The sequence below is a fragment of the Lithobates pipiens genome, unplaced genomic scaffold, assembly GCF_037356315.1.
Source record: "Lithobates pipiens isolate NorthernLeopardFrog02 unplaced genomic scaffold, aLitPip1_a1.2 Scaffold_8, whole genome shotgun sequence".
Lineage (NCBI taxonomy): Eukaryota > Metazoa > Chordata > Amphibia > Anura > Ranidae > Lithobates > Lithobates pipiens.
In genome coordinates this window covers 101,862,121-101,879,436 of record NW_027507903.1, presented here as the reverse complement: position 1 = coordinate 101,879,436, position 17,316 = coordinate 101,862,121, and the positions used below count along the sequence as shown (strand labels likewise).

General features: G+C 40.3%; 1 protein-coding gene across 1 annotated transcript in view; it reads left to right on the top strand.

The window, feature by feature from the left end:
- LOC143963684 (dual oxidase 1-like) overlaps window positions 1-17,316 on the top strand; it is a 246,905-nt gene that overhangs the window by 197,102 nt on the left and 32,487 nt on the right. The window contains exons 28-31 of the mRNA XM_077473400.1: window positions 3,472-3,599; window positions 7,930-8,083; window positions 11,975-12,207; window positions 15,345-15,503. Of these exons, the coding sequence (XP_077329526.1) occupies window positions 3,472-3,599; window positions 7,930-8,083; window positions 11,975-12,207; window positions 15,345-15,503 (674 nt within the window). The remainder of the gene's footprint in view (window positions 1-3,471; window positions 3,600-7,929; window positions 8,084-11,974; window positions 12,208-15,344; window positions 15,504-17,316) is intronic.

Genomic DNA, 17,316 nt, shown 5'->3' with positions numbered 1-17,316 from the left:
AGAGGGAAGCCAGGGGTTCCCCAGTGACGTGTGGGTGACCCCGCCCCCTCTGATGTAACGCAGGTTTCCGTTACATCAGAGGGGGCGGGGTCACCCACACGTCACTGGGGAACCCCTGGCTCCCTTCACCAGCGTCAGAGGGGGCGGGGTCAGGTGACGGGTGGCCTCGCCCTCCTAATATAAGAATCGTCAGCGCTGGGCTCTCTGCAGTGTCTCCGGAGTGGAGACAGAAGAAGGATGTATGGACAGCGCTGGACTGAGAGATCCCCCGTCGCTGTATATGATCATCCATCGCTGGACCCCGGAGATCCGTCGCTGGATAGCAAGAGTGGATTAGCACCGCTGGAATCTTTTTTTATTTTTTTCATTTTTAATAAAGGAATTTTTCAAAAGTGTGTTTGTCTTATTTAACCATTTTGACACTTTCTTTGTGAAATGGTAGGGGTACTTTTGTACCCCCTTACCATTTCAAACAGGGGGGGGGGGATCTGGGGGTCCCCTTGTTAAAGGGGGCTTTCAGATTCTGATAAGCCCCCCGCCCGCAGACCCTCACAACCAACGGCCAGGGTTGTGAGGATGAGGCCCTTGTCCTTATCAACATGGGGACAAGGTGCTTTGAGGGGTCACAGACCCCCAAAGCATCCTCCCAATGTTGAGGGTATGTGGCCTGGTACGGTTCAGGAGGGAGGGGGGGCCGCTCTCTCGTCCCCCCCTCTTTTCCTGTGACCTGCCAGGTTGCGTGCTCAGATAAAGGGTCTGATATGGATTTTTAGGGGGACCCCCACGTCAATTTGTTTTTAAAATTTGATGCGGGGTTCCCCTTAATATCCATATCAGACCTGAAGGGTCTGGTATGGATATTTGGGGGGACCCCCACGTCAATTTTTTTTTAAATTTGACACGGGGTTCCCCTTAATATCCATGTCAGACCTGAAGGGCCTGGTAATTGAATTTAGGGGAACCCCCACGCTTTTTTTTTTTTTTTTAATCAATGAATGAATGAATTGTCGGCTAATACAGAGACCACTCATTGAGTGTTCTCTGTATTACGGGGAGCCGACAATTTAGCCGCAAGTGATTTTAAAATACTTTTTTTCCTGCACAAATGACACTTTGTGCAGGGACAGTTCTAAGCACCAGAAACATGCGCCCCTTCACAGGCATACTATAGATACCCCCCAGCTACGAAATTTAAAGGAATATTACACTTTTATTGTTTCACTTTAATCATTATTAAAATCACTGCTCCTGAAAAAACGGCCATTTTTAAAACTTTTTTTTGCATTGATCCATGTCCCCTGGGGCAGGACCCAGGTCCCCAAACACTTTTTAGGACAGTAACCTGCATATTACCCTTTAAAATGAGCACTTTAGATTTCTCCCATAGACTTGTATAGGGTGTTCCGGCTTTTCGAATTTGCTGCGAACAGCCCAAATTGTTCACTGTTCGCTGAACAGGCGAACAGGCAATGTTCGAGTAGAACATGAGTTCGACTCGAACTCGAAGCTCATCCCTACTCCCTGTAATCAGGAGTGCTGATCAGTGACATGTAACACACAGCCCCTCCCCATCACAGTTAGAATCACTCCCTAGGAAACACGTAACCCCTACAGCGCCACCTAGTGGTTAACTCCTTCACTGCCAGTCACATTTACACAGTAATAAATGCATTTTTAATTGCACTGATCGCTGTATAAATGTGAATGGTCCCAAAATTGCACCAAAAGTGTCCGATGCGTCCGCCATAACGTCGCAGTCATGATAAAAATCACTGATCACCGCCATTACTAGTAAAAAAATATATATATTATTAAAAATGCCATAAAACTATCCCCTATTTTGTAGACGCTATAACTTTTGCACAAACCAATGAATAAATGCTTATTGCAATTTTTTTCACCAAATATGTAGAAAAATACGTATCAGCCTAAACTGAGGAGAAAAAAAATGTTTTTTTTATATATTTTTTGGGGATATTTATTATAGCAAAAATAGCAAAATTGACGCAATTTTTTTGTTTATAGTGCAAAAAATAAAAACTGCAGAGGTGATCAAATATCACCAAAAGAAAGATCTATTTGTGGGGAAAAAAGGACATTAATTTTGTTTGGGAGCCACGTCGCACGACCGCACAATTGTCAGTTAAAGCAATGCAGTGCAGAATCGCAAAAAGTGGTCTGGTCTTTGGCCAGCCAAATGGTCCGGGGCTTAAGTGGTTAATTTATCTTCTGACATATTGATGTGCCAGAAAAAGGGCCCCTCATTATTTTCTAGGGTTTTAGAAACAGAATAATAAAAAAAAAAGAAATGGGGAGAAAAAGTAAAATAAAAATGATAAGAAGGTGGCTGCCTCCTTTCAGGTTAAATGTAATACCAGTTCACTGTGCATGTGGATGGGTTACAGTTTAAAAAAAACAAACAAACACTTTATCGTTATAGTTTTTCTGTACATACCTTCCAGGTTTCAGAGTGCCTCCTTTCCCTTCTCTGGTGAGTCTCATGTGGTGTTGGAAGCCAAAGAGAGGAAGCAAGCTCCCTTGAACCTCACTTTTCAAACTAGGGAGGTCCTATCAATTGCATACCAGCAGTCACAGTTTAAAATGTCATAGGATTCTCTTGGGCGATGTCTCCCCATAGTTCTCTGTGGCATCACAGCCCATATTAATTCAAATATTGGCAATGTCATGAAGGAACCAAATAATAGGCCTGATGTGCCATGCTGGGCTTCAAATTTGTTTTAATTTATTTAATTGTATTAGTTATTAATCAAAGTGAAAACTATTTAAAAAGAAGAAATACACAAGGTGCAGGTGTACAGATTCAGCTAACAGTGTGAAAATTATACAATTACATAAATATATATATTAAAATGGATACATGATAAAAAATACTACAAGTTATGTTTGTAACAATAATACTCACACAATACATAAATAATAACCTGCTAGTGGAACATGAAGGATAAAACACAAAAAAAAAGCAAAATATAAGAATAAAGGCATAATTAAAAGTATCATTCATTAAAAGCCATATCTGAAAGCAAAAAGTATATACTAAATGGCCACTAGATGGCGACATTGATTATCCAATAATCCCAAAAGAATTAGTTGCAAAGTGACATTTCCAACAAACCTGAATACAATATGAAAACAATGTAAAAATATTGTTTCAATAAAAAAATAAATAAATAAATAGATAAATATTTCCCATGATATACCTATATCAATTTGCAGTGTTTTCAAAATAATTTTTACTTCTACAATGCTTTTACTTGATTATTTTATCTTAGTTATTTATTGTATATATTTGCTTAACTGCTTATTTATTTCTAAGTTTTACTTTTTGATGAGACCATGTTTAGATGCAGGCTATAAGCTTTTTTTTAGATGTTCCATCTCAGAGTTGCAAGGCAAGATATCTAATATAACTAACCAGTGAACCATTGTGATACTGTTGTGTTCTTCTTAAAGGATTTACTGGAATTCTCCTTTTGGCCGTTCTTGCATTGATGTATGTTTTCTCTTCCCGGCATTTTCGGCGAATCAGTTTCCGTGGATTCTGGCTGACACATCATTTATATATACTGATGTATATTTTGGTAGGATTTCTATTAAGTAAAATGTATATTTTTGTAAAATTTACTAATAAACTATTGTTATTACATCAGCCATCAATAATTTAAAGTCCAACTGAACTTTCAGGGAAAATTTGCTAAATGTATTCCAGGAGGTCAAAAGAAACACTGTTTACCACTTGACCTCAGGAATGCCTTCATGACCAGAGCATTTTTTGCTATTCAGCACAGTGCTACTTTAACTGACAACGGCTTAGTTATGTGATGCAAATTACATTTATATACCGTATTTATCCGTGTATTACACGCACAAGAGTATAACACACACCCCAATTTTAGGAAGGAAGTTTAAGGAAAAAGAACTTTGAAGCAAAATTAGGGTCACAACTCATCAATGCACCCTGCTCAGTGCCCATCTGAAGCCTCTAAATTGCCCATCAATGCACCCTGCTCAGTGCCCATCTGCAGCCATTAAATTGACCAACAATGCACCCTGCTCAGTGCCCGTCTGCAGCCTTTAAATTACCAATCAATGCATCCTTCTCAGTGCCCATCTGCAGCCAATAAATTGACTAACAATGCAGCCTGTTCAGTGCCCATCTGCAGCCTCTAAATTGCCAATCAATGCATCCTGCTCAGTGCCCATCTGCAGCCATTAAATTGACTAACAATGCAGCCTGTTCAGTGCCCATCTGCAGCCATTAAATTGACCACCAATACAGCCTATTCAGTGCCCATCTGCAGCCTCTAAATTGCCCATCAATGCACCCTGCTCAGTGCCAATCTGCAGCCATTAAATTGACCAACAATGCAGCTTGTTCAGTGCCCATCTACAGCCTCTAAATTGCCCATCAATGCACTCTGCTCAGTGCCCATCTGCAGCCATTAAATTGACCAAACATGCTGCCAGTTCAGTGCCTATCTGTAGCCTCACCTTTCCCATTATTGCAGTCTCGCCAGTGTTGGATTATGCCTGCTGTCTCTGAGAGGAAAGGAGGAGTGAGCGCCACTGAATTACACAGAGCCGCAATCTCCTGTGTACCCAGCACTCTGTGACTCACAGCCACGCCTCCTGGCCCTACTCATATGATAGACAGAACAATAGCCCAATGCGGGGCCAGGAGATGTGGCTGTGAGTGACAGAGCGCCGGGTATGCAGGGTATCGTGGCTCTATGTAATTCAACGGCGCTCACTCCTCTTCCCTCAGAGACAGCAGGGATTGGTGTATAACAGGCACCCACAATTTTCCCTGTTTTTAAGGGGAAAAAAGTGTGTGTTATACACCGATATATACAGTAATTATTTTCCACACAAATAGAGCTTAAGTAATAAGTCTTTCCCCACCAACAGCTGCAGAGTGGAAGCAGTGTTTTATGCTTTAAAAATTAAAATTTAAGTTGTCCTTAAAGAGGAAGTAAACCCTGATGGGGTCTCCCTGCAAAGGTAAAGCATAATGGGCTACTATGCTGTCACTGTCTTTTAGTAAATATCTCCTAAACCGTGTAGGTTTAGGAGATATTTCTTGGACCTACAGGTAAGCCTTAATCTAGGCTTACCTGTAGGTCAAAGTGGTTTGTAAGGGTTTACAACCACTTTAAGATACCAAAATGTCCTCAAAGAAACTAGTGTGAATCACAGGGAAATCTTCTTCAAACAAAAATATATCTATATCACTACATCTATTGCTATCCAACAGCTGGACGCATTTCTCCTGTTAAGATAGTGGGTGGAGCTATGCAAATAACTCCTATATGCACTGCTGGTTTATAGCAAAGATACATCCTAATGTCACAGATTATTTTATTCTAAATTGAATATAGCTACATAAATTGTATGTGGCTGATATCACACCACAAGCTAAGAATGTATGGGGAGCTACAAAAGTAGATAAAGATTAATAGTATACACTACATATTCATTGTTAACAATGTTTCTTTGACCACTTAAGGACCGCCGCATGGCAATGTACGTCGGCAAAATGGCACCGACAGGCACAAACACGGACATATACGTGCTTGCCTTCCAGCGGGTGGGGGGTCCGATCGGACCCCCTCCCACTGGCTGCGGCGGTCCGTTTCGCTTCAGGAGCGATCCGGGATGAGGGGATGGCCGTTGGTTTCTGGCCATCCCCTCTCGATCGCTCCTGGCGAATGAGAAGCTTCCCCCGCCTGTGTAATGTAAACACAGGCAGGGAGGAAGTGATGTCATTCTCCTTGGGGCGGTCTTTTTGACCGGACTGCGAGGAGACCACAATAGTAAGTGCACCAACACTACACTGACATGTAGGTACACATAGGCACACAAATCCCCCCCGATCGCCCCCTGATCCCCCCCCCCCCCCCCCCTCCCAGTCACAGTGTCACTGATTGCAGTGATCATTTATTTACTGATCACTGCATTTAGTGTCAGTTATGACAGTAAAAACTGTCAGGGCAGTTAGTGTTAGGTCCAGGGTAGCCCCCTACCCCCCCAATAAAGGTTTAACCCCCTGATTGCCCCTAGAGTTAACCCTTTCACCCCCTTTTGCCAGTGTTACTAAGCGATCATTTTTTTGATCGCTGCATTAGTGTCACTGGTGCCGCTAGGTAGCTAGTTATTTTTTTAGGTTCACCGCCACGTTTTTATAGCGCTAGATACCCCCATATACTATCCAATAATGGTTTTAACCCACTGATTGCCCCTAGTTAACCCTTTCACCCCCTTTTGCCAGTGTCACTAAGCGATCATTTTTCTGATTGCTGCATTAGTGTCACTGGTGCCGCTAGGTAGCTAGTTATTTTTTTAGGTTCACTGCCTAGTTAACCCTTTCACCAGTGATCACCGTATAAGTGTTACGAGTGAGTCTGGTTAGTTAGTTTGCTTTTTATAGCATCAGGGCAACCACCATTTATTACCCAATAAAGGTTTAACCCCCTGATCACCCGGCGGGTGATATCAATTAGGTTTTAGGGTCAGGGTCTGCGTCACCCCAGGTAGCGCTAGGTTAGTGCCAGTACCGCTAACACCCACGCGCAAAGCATACACCTCCCGTAGTGGTATAGTATCTGAACAGATCAATATCTGATCTGATCAGATCTATACTAGCGTCCCCAGCAGTTTAGGGTTAGAATTTGTTTTGGGGTGTAATTTCACTTATGCCCATAGCATGTGTGAGCAATATATCATTTAGTGACAACTTTGTACAAAAAAAAAAAAAAAAAAATGTAATATTCCTGCAACTTGTGGCAAAATTTAAAATATTTCATGGACTCAACATGCCTCTCAGTAAATAGCTTGGGGTGTCTACTTTCCAAAATGGGGTCATTTGGGGGGGTTTTGTGCTATTTTGGCATTTTATGGCTTCGAAACTGTGATGGGTAGTGAGGAGTGAAATCAAAAATTTGCCCCCTTAGAAATCCTGAAGGCAGTGATTGGTTTTCGGGGGTCCTGTACGCAACTAGACTCCCAAAAAGTCCCACATATGTGGTATCCCCATACTCAGGAGAAACAGCAGAATATAATTTGGGGTGCAATTCCACATATAACTGTGGCATGTGTGAGCAATATATCATTTAGTGACAACTTTTTGTAAACTTTTTTTTTTGTGTCATTATTCAATCACTTGGGACAAAAAAAATATTCAATGGGCTCAATATGCCCCTCAGCAATTTCCTTGGGGTGTCTACTTTCCAAAATGGGGTCATTTGGGGGGGGGGGGGTTGTACTGCCCTGCCATTTTAGCACCTCAAGAAATGAGATAGGCAGTCATAAATTAAAAGCTGTGTAAATTCCAGAAAATGTACTCTAGTTTGTAGACGCTATAACTTTTGCGCAAACCAATAAATATACGCTTATTGCCATTTTTTTTTTACTAAAGACATGTGGCTGAATACATTTTGGCCTAAATGTATAACTAAAATTTAGTTCATTCGATTTTTCTTATAACAAAAAGTAGAAAATATATTTTTTTGAAAATTTTTTCAGTTTTTTTCCTTTTATATCGTAAAAAAATTAATATCGAACAGGCAATCAAATACCATCAAAAGAAAGCTCTATTTGTGGGAAGAAAAGGACGCAAATTCTGTTTGTGTACAACATTGCATGACCGGGCAATTACCAGTTAAAGCAGTGCAGTACGAAATTGTAAAAAGACCTCTGGTCCTTAGGCTGACAATTGGTCTGGGGCTGAAGTGGTTAAACAGTGTTATTGGTATTTGAATTGCATGAAAAATAGAAAAGCAGGTTGTTTTTATTTTAAATTATGTTTGCTAATTTAAGGTTATTTTAAGCAATATAAAGCATAGGGTGAATTGATTATAACAACTAGCAATAACATATATTCTCCTATTAATATACTGTTCATGTCATTTTCAGATTATCCTTCATGGCAGCTTTGGACTTATCCAGTTACCCAAGTTCCATGTATACTTGTCAGTTCCTGCTATAGTCTTTATTGGGGACAGTTTAATAAGTCTAAGCAGAAAAAAGAGAGAAATTAGTGTCATAAAAGCAGAACTGCTTCCATCAGGTACTTCTGACAATTGTTATTAACAAAGTTAACTATGCTACTGCTAATACTGTGGTATTAATGGGGTTTAAATATTTGTCGAATCTTTTCTCTCTATGTAGAATAATGTTGAACTAATAGAGCTAAGATTAGGCACATTCGACCACAGGTTCGATAGGGACACAGATCACTATTGTCAGCATCATGTCGAATGTCCTATCTATATCTAACTGTTGTCGTAATGAAAACAAAAATAAAGCATTTGTTTATGTCTGATCTTTTGGTATTCAGATTCTGCATGCTTGTTATTTTTTGTTAAAACGATAACGAAAATACACAAAATTTGGACGAAAATGCATTCAGATGAAAATGAATGCACATGTCTAATATGTATATGCTTAAACGCATGTCATTTGTATGTTTTCTTAAAAAAAATTTTTTTCAGTATTGGATAGCTTCTCCAGTGACAGCCCATCCATTATGGGTGCACGGGTGCCACACATCCATCCATACGACTGTCCTCTGATCTTCATGCAGGGCGCTGGACACATGGATTCCAATGGGGGGGGGGGGGGGTTGAATCATGTGATTAGAGCCAGAGGCTCTACCAGGCTTCAAAAAAGGGTGGTCTTGGGGCGCAGAGCACTGCTGCTGGCCACCAGTGGTGGGGTGGGGTTGTTTGCCACCCCCCTCTTTTCCTAATCATTTTTTGTTTATATATTTCTCCCTATTTTACTATATCCCCCTCTCTCTCTCTCTCTCTCTCTCTCTCTCTCTATATATATATATATATATATATATATATACACACACACACATATACACACACTGTAAATGTAAATATAGGATTCAGGAAGTCACACAGGAGAAGCGCCTGGGTGAGAAAGTACGTCTAAATGCATCTTTTGAAATACCTACAACCAGAAGTAGCAACTTTGTGGGGACTAAAGATAATGAAAGTAGTGGCTTTTTTAAAATCTGCACAGTGCTTATTGGTAATAGGGACCCCTTTATCAGAAACATAGGACCTTTTTACAGGTGAACTAACCCTTTTTCTTTCCCTTTTTTTTTCTCCCACCCCCCTTTTTTTCATAATAACATCCTTATATGTGTAGATGTATGAGTTAGTCTCATAAATTGCATGCTGCATTCATTAACATATCAATACACAATCAATACACAATCTATGTATTTCAATCAGATTTGTATCTTAAAAACTTTCTATGAATCTTTTTTTTTTAATGAACTTTTATCTATGAATTTTCATCCATTCATTTAATTTTCACCAATTGGATATTTTAATGTTGCCCCCCTCTAGTGCTCAGCCTGTCAATCGTAATCCAGTTATTGGCAGAATGGTTGCATTAATTGGCCAATTAACTTCTTTTGTGTTCAGAGCATTTATGCCCATTCCTCTTCTTTCCCTTTATCACTTGAGAAAGGAGCGTGCATGCTCCATATGAGCTTCGCGCAGCTCTGAAACACGTTGTGGCTACCTCATACCCTGGTGACGTCACACGCCGAGAGGCGTCTCGCTCCGAACTGCTCACATCTGGACTCCCAGTTATCATACAGGATCAGCCAGGTTCTCTCCTTGGCTTACTGCGGTTCTTGCGGTGGGTTCACAGCTCACACAGGAGATGTTGTTGACAATCCAGGGGGGATTACTTCCTTATTGTTCATCACTCCTTACCTCTATGTAAGTGTTGGAATATCTTTGTTATTGTTCAATAAACATTACCCTCAGAGGCACTTTTCTGTTTCTCCTTAAAGGTGTTCTATCTGATTGAGGTCAGGACTCTGCACAGGCCAGTCAAGTTCCTCCACCCCAAACTCACTCATCCACGTTTTTATGGACCTCGCTTTGTGCATTGGTGTGCAGTCATGTTGGAACAGGAAGGGGCCATCCCCAAACTGTTCCCAGAAACTTGAGAGCATGAAATTGTCCAAAAAGTCTTGGTATGCTGACGCCTTAAGATTTCCCTTCACTGAAATGGAGGGGCAAAGCCTAACAACCCTACACCATAATCCCCCAAATGATTTGGACCAGTGCACAAAGCAAGGTCCATAAAGACATGGATGAGCTAGTCCTGACCTCAACCTGATAGAACACCTTTGGGATGAATTAGAGCGGAGACTGTGAGCCAGACCTTCTCGTTCAGAGCCTGACCTCATAAATGCATTTCTAGAAGAATGGTCAAACATTCCCATAGACACACTCCTAAACCTTGTGGACAGCCTTCCCAGAAGAGTTGAAGCTGGTTTAGCTACAAAGGGTGGGCCAACTCAATATTGAACCCTACGGACTAAGACTAGGATGCCATTAAATTTCATGTGCATGTAAAGGCAGGTGTCTCAATACTTTTGGTAATATAGTGTATATGCATTCATTTTTAAAAACATAGAACTATAGACAACGGGACAACTACATCATGGCATCTTCCACAATGCCTTGAACCTCACATCACAAGATTTCACCAGCTGCAAAACTGCAGATACAATCCAGTGCAGTGGTCACTATGTACTAATATTCAAAAACCTGTTATGAATAATAGAATAAGACTGCCTGCTTTTCTATCAAATATGCTTCTCTATGACAGAACAGCTTCTAAATATAAACTAAGGTTCAGTCTAACAGCAGAAATATAAATATGTAAGCTCTTCTCCCTGAAAATGGGTTTATAATTCCCTTAGCCAGTCTAATGATTCAGGCTTTACAGCTGCACTACATAACCAGGTCCTGGATCTCTCTGCTTACCACACTGCAGTTAGCAATGTAGTTAGTCTTGAACCTATTCCAGGCTGTAACTGTACATTGAAGAAGCAGCACAGGCAAGAGACCACGTTCATGCCATTCCCTTCAATAAACAAGTTTAATATTCAATGTACAAAGCAGTAAAGCCCAATTTATTCTGACTGATGATCCTCCCTCTTCTAGTCTAAGTCATATCAAGACAGAAGTGAGTACTTGTGATGATTTTGTGTAAAATACATTTTATTAAGGGCTTATTCACACTGGCGTACACCAATATGCAGATCCAGGTGCATCACCCTGTTCACTTATTATAATTTATATTTTTAATTAGTACTTTATTGAAATGTCATATTCCTTCGTTCTATTGAATGTGTCACAACGTGATTCGCATCATGATGCACTGAAAATAAGTAGGACATGCTGTACTTCTTTTTACAGGGCACAGTACTGTGTTGTGGTGGCATGAACAGTGCAATTAGTATTAGTATTGAACTGGTCAACGATGCCCAGCACAGTCCCAATGCACCTGGAGTGGACAAGCCCTTAATGAATGCATACATTAATTAAATTTCTTTTGAAGTTTAAAGGGGTTGTAAAGGCAGAAGATTTACCATTCTATGCATTAAGATAAAAATCCGTCTGTGTGTAGCAGCCCCCTTAGCCCCCTAATACTAACCTGAGGTCCCTCTAGCTCCAGTGTTGTAGGAATGTCTCGGCCATCCTGGACCCCCCTCTTCATTGGCCAAGACAGCAGCGCGGCACCATCGGCTCCCACTGCTGTCAATCAAATTCAGCCAATGGGAATAGAAAGGGGATGGGGCCGGGCCGCAGCTCCATGTCTGAATAGACACAGGGAGCTGTGACTCGGCTTGGGTGCCCCCATAGCAAACTGCTTGCTGTAGGGGCACCCAACAGGAGGGAGGGGCCAGGAGAGCTGAAGAGGAACCCAAGAAAAGGAAGATCCGGGGATCTCTGTGCAAGACCACTGCAACAGAGCAGGTAAGTATAACATGTTTGCTATTTTTTATTTAAAAAAAACAAGAATTTATTATCACTTTAAAGTCTAACTGAAAACCTCTTTCTGACCAAAACTAAAATAAAATACCTTGCCTAAGATTTTTACTCATTATGCCGTTCTTATTTCACTTGTTCCACAGATGTCACTTTTCTTAAATTTCAGCGCCCCAATGACTTTGAATACAAATCTGGACAGTGGGTAAGAATAGCCTGCTTGTCCCTAGGAACCTATGAATATCATCCCTTCACATTAACCTCTGCTCCACATGAAGATACATTGAGCCTTCATATCAGAGCTGCAGGACCATGGACAACTCGCCTGCGTGAGATGTATTCTCCACAGAGCATCGCAGAGCTTGGTAGTTATCCAAAAGTAAGATGTGTTTAACAATTTTTAACCATTTAATATGTACTTTGTCATTTATTTAAATGAGAGAGTGTGCAGTTGGCTGTTTTTCAACAAACATTGTTATCGAAAATGTATAACATTCATGTAGAACCTAATTATATAAGTAGATACAATCAGCGCAACCTCCAATTCCTTAAGTGTGTGAATAAAATAACAAAAATATACAAATTATATATTAACACTAATCCTTTCCAAATAAATATTTTTGTGGAACTTCAGTCTCAAAATATTATTAAACAAATGAAAAAAGTCCTTTGAAGTCCAAAACAATAGTATATAAAGCAATTGTTTGTGAAAAAAAATGTTCTTACACCTGGAGATCTTAACATTGATTGCTTTATTAGTAAAAATAAAATATGGGTGCATTTGCTGTCCATTAGGGTTTTAAGGGATCATAGGAGGTATTAGTTTAATGTCAATGTTTTATACATAATTTATGTTATTTATTTTACATTTAGATTTATATTGTTTAGACACATATTGAGTGAAATAAATTACACATGTGTATTTGGATTTACAGGTGTATCATTTACAGTATATACATATGTGGATTTGTATTAACATAGATATTGAATTTAGATGTTTGTATATAGACATTTGTGTATAGATAACAGCATTCGGAATGAGCTATGTGTTTCATGCCCAACTGAAAAGCTATAGATGGAATGAGGATGGTTAATACATTGTGATCAATATCGGTAACAATGCTTTGTACACTAACAGACTAAGTCCTTAGGGGACAAGTATGGAATTTGGCATCTTCCATGGTCTAGAGGAAGTGGGTAAGAGAACACATAGACATCTGGCAGCCACGGCGATGCTTATGTGGTTGTTATAGGAGAGGGGTAAAGGCTATTTAAGGGGACAGACAGAGCGGCTCCACTACCTACTGAGAAAGCCCAATGAGAGAGGGCATTGCGTCTAGGAGGGAGGAGCCACCGCCGCTGATGTTTGGAGTTGTGAGCCAGCTGATGTGGTTGAAAGGACTTTTTTCATTTGTTTAATAATATTTTGAGATTGAAGATTCACAATAATATTTATCTGGCGAGGATTAAGGAATTTTGTCACACAATGGCTTAGTTGCGCTGCACTATATAAGTTTAATTATTCATGCAAAACAGTACTTATGAAAACGGGGAAAGATGAGGTGAAAATCAACAAATATCAAGAATAGTCTTATTAAGGAGGTGTACATATTGTCATACAGCAAATAAATATATATAGTATCGCTACCATAAGAAGATAGCTAAGAATGGTTTTCTATAGTAATGCAAGTTTAACTCACTGAGGGTGAAAACAATAGCTAAAGTATATCCTATGTTTTCCAGAAGGAGTTTCAGAGACTCTTGCATCCACCTCCTCTGGGGGTAGAGGGGTCAATAGAGGGATCCGATAAGTAGGCTGTGAGCACAAGTTGGTCTCTCATTAACTCACTCTGGACAAGACAACTGGTGACTCAGTTTTCACAATGGTGCACTCCTTTCCCTGACAAAAAGTGGAGGAAAGAGTGTCAAAGGGCAGAGGAGGAGAAGATAGTCAGAAAGGGGAGATAGAGGAAGAGAAATATGTAAGACAATGAAGAAAGGGGAAAGGAAAAAAAGGGGGGAGGAGGGGTACAGGTGGGGTATATAGAGGTGTTCAAGACGCTAACATTTATTATATCATTCTGGGACATGGGTGAGTGGCAGATACAGCTATTCTTTAAAGAATTGGATGTCATCAGAGGTGGTATATTCTGCTGTGCATTCCTGATGTGCTTCTGAAAAACTGAAGGGGAAGCACCAGTAGTAGGCACTAATCATCCCTCTCAGCACTTCCAAAATGGGATGCTGAGAGGGAGGGCGATAGAGGATAGTTTTTGAAACACTCCAATTTCCCTTCCATTCAACAGAAGATTTTCTGCAGAACTCCTTTCCTACATTAGAAGTATGGATGCGCCAAATGCCCCCCCCCCCCCACCCCCACCCGGTTTGGTTCGCACCAGAACATACCGAACAGGCAAAAAATTCACAGAACACATGAACACCAATAAAGTCTATGGGACACAAACATGAAAAATCAAAAGTGATAATTTTAAAGACTTATATGCAAGTTATTGTCATAAAAAGTGTTTGGGGACCTGGGTCCTGCCCCAGGGGACATGTATCGATTCAAATTTGTTTTTTGGGGAGCAGCGATCTTTTTAATGCTTAAAGTGAAACAATAAAAATGAAATATTCCTTTAAATATAGTGCCTGGGGGTGTCTATAGTATGCCTGTAAAGTGGTGCATTTTTCCCATGTTTAGAACAGTACCACAGCAAAATGACATTTCTAAAGTAAAATTGTCATTTAAAACTGACCGCGGCTGTAATGAATTCTCGGGTCTCAGCAATAGAGATAAAACTTAGTCAATTACCAGGCCCTTTGGGTCTAGTATGAATATACATGAAAATAAATGGTGTAGGGGTCCCCCCAAAATCCATACTAGACCCTTATCCAAGCACGCAAACTAATAGGCCGCAGCAAAAGAGGGGGGATGAGAGAGCGTCCCCCCCCTCCTGAACCATACCAGGCCACATGCCCTCAACATGGAGAGGATGCTTTCTGACCCCAAAGCACCTTGTCCCTATGTTGATGAGGAGAAGGGCCTCATCCCCACAACCTTTGCCCAGTGGTTGTTGGGATATGTGGGTGGGGGGCTTATCAGAATCTGGAAGCATCCTTTAACAAGGGGACCCCCAGATCCTGCCCCCCATGTTTGAGATGGTAGCCTAAAGGGTGTCCTTGATGTCTGAAGCAACCGTTCCAGTTTGGTCATTCTAGGTATTTGGCTGAACAAGGACATTAGTGATGCCAGCAGGTTCTGTTCCTGGTGCTTCTGTAGTCTGAGACTGTGCCACTAGGTTAGGGTGCTGGTAGTGTTGGCCTTGGGTGTAATCCACTGGCTCTGAAGACTGTGATCTTTTTTAGTTCTTTTAGTGTCCTATAGCAAATGAATAATGGATTTCTTCCCCCAAATGTTTTGTACAGTGATTTAACAGGTAGACGTTATGGTAATTATTTTTGTACTTTTTTACATTTTACAACCAAATATGCTACAAAAATCACATCTCTCTATAGATATATTTAGATGGACCCTTTGGTGAAGGGCACCAAGAATGGAACAAGTATGAAGTATCTGTGCTGGTTGGAGGGGGCATAGGTGTTACTCCTTTTGCCTCGATTCTTAAAGATTTGGTGTTCAAATCATCTGTGAATACAAAGATAATGTGCAAAAAGGTAAGACAGAAACAATCTTCTCACCACCTGTATCCTAAATAGAGGGAAGAGTAAAAGTCAGACTGTTTTTTAGTCAAACACTTCTTGGATATGGCAATTTTTGGCACGTTTCTTCTATTACTATATAACGCACTGGAAAGATCAGGTAGCAAAGCACTTTCAGCCTTTATTATTTTAGAACAGAGATAAATAACTAATAATAATGACTAAACCATTTTTTGCTATTCAGAACTGTGCACTTTAACTAGCAATTGATCGGTCATGCAACACTGTGCCCAAATTAAATTTATATATCTTTTTCACACAAATAGAATCCTCTTTTGGTGGTATCACCACTGGCTTTTTTATTATATAAATGAAAGAAGACAGATTTTGAAAAAAAAAACTATATTTTCTACTTATTGTTATAAAACATATCCAATAAAATCTAATTTCTTCATACATTTTGGCCAAAATGTATTCGTCTACATGTCTTTGTTAATATAAACTTATTGAGATTTTTTTTTTATTTGGTTTGTGTGAAAGTTATAGCGTCTACAATCTATGGTATATATCCTATTGTGACTGTGATAGTGTGGTGAACAATCATGGACTGGCGCTAACTTACACTGGCTTGGAGAGCCACTGACTGACTAAATGACACTATCTGACTTTACTAGTGACACTAATAAATTGATCATTCATAATACTGTACACTGTCACTGTACTAATAACACTGGCTGGGTGATATGCATGATCAGGGCAATCAAGGGATTAACTGTGTGCCTAACAAGTGTATGTGTGCTGCTTTAACTTACAGACTGGCTGGATTGCTTCCTGATCTCATCTCTGAACGGTAAGTGACATTAGGAAGCAGGACAGTGGTTGCCAACACACACACACCTCTCTATGTTCTGGTTGGCCACAGCCATCAGCAGGTTCACAGCCAAAATCATTAGCTGCAAGCTTGCTGACAAACGTGTGCTGTATCTAAACACAGCACCGACATCAGGGCGAGAACGCACGCTTGCCTATAAACCAGGAAGTTCCCCAGCGATGTACAGGATCCTGCCAGTAACACTTTATGTTCTGTAGTGACAATGCTCACTCCCTGTACTGTATTTATGGATGAGTAGTAGTGTTTCTCTTATAACAAAGAGGAGGGGAGTTCTGTAGTCCAGAGTTATCTGGGAACCATGCTAATTGATAAGACAGCGAAGGCAAAGAACCCAGGAAATGATCTGCTAACAAGTTAGCTGGCAGAATCAATAGGTATTTTATACACTTATTAAGCAGGTATGACAAAACACTTAAAAAAAATAGAATTGTTTTTTGTACACTATTCAGTTTCTGATGCCAAAAAATTCATGCAGTACTTTGTCCCATCTTCCTTCTCTGTAACACTAGCTTTGATGTTGAATAGGTTGCTCCCCCCACCCTTAGCTGGTGACCTACTGACACCAAAGCTGACAAGAAAATGGCTGCTTTGATAGCAAGTCCCATGTCTTTGGCTCTCAGCACGTGCCCGAGGCAGGCAAGAGGAATGCAGATGAAGGTGAGCAATGTCCTATGTTACAGGTAGGGTTGCCACCTGATCCCTTTAAACCCAAACACATATGGTTTCCACAGGTTCTGAGGTTTATTCAATGCAGATAAGCCATCAAATGAGTTTCATTACCACCTTAATCAGCCACAGAATGAAATGAAATGAATGAGGAGGCAACCCTAGTTAAAGGGCATCTAGGAAGATGAGCCTAAATACTGTAAAAAAAAGTGATATTTTTTCTTTAAATGTTTATTTTAATAAACCATAAAGCAGTGGATAAGAAAAAAA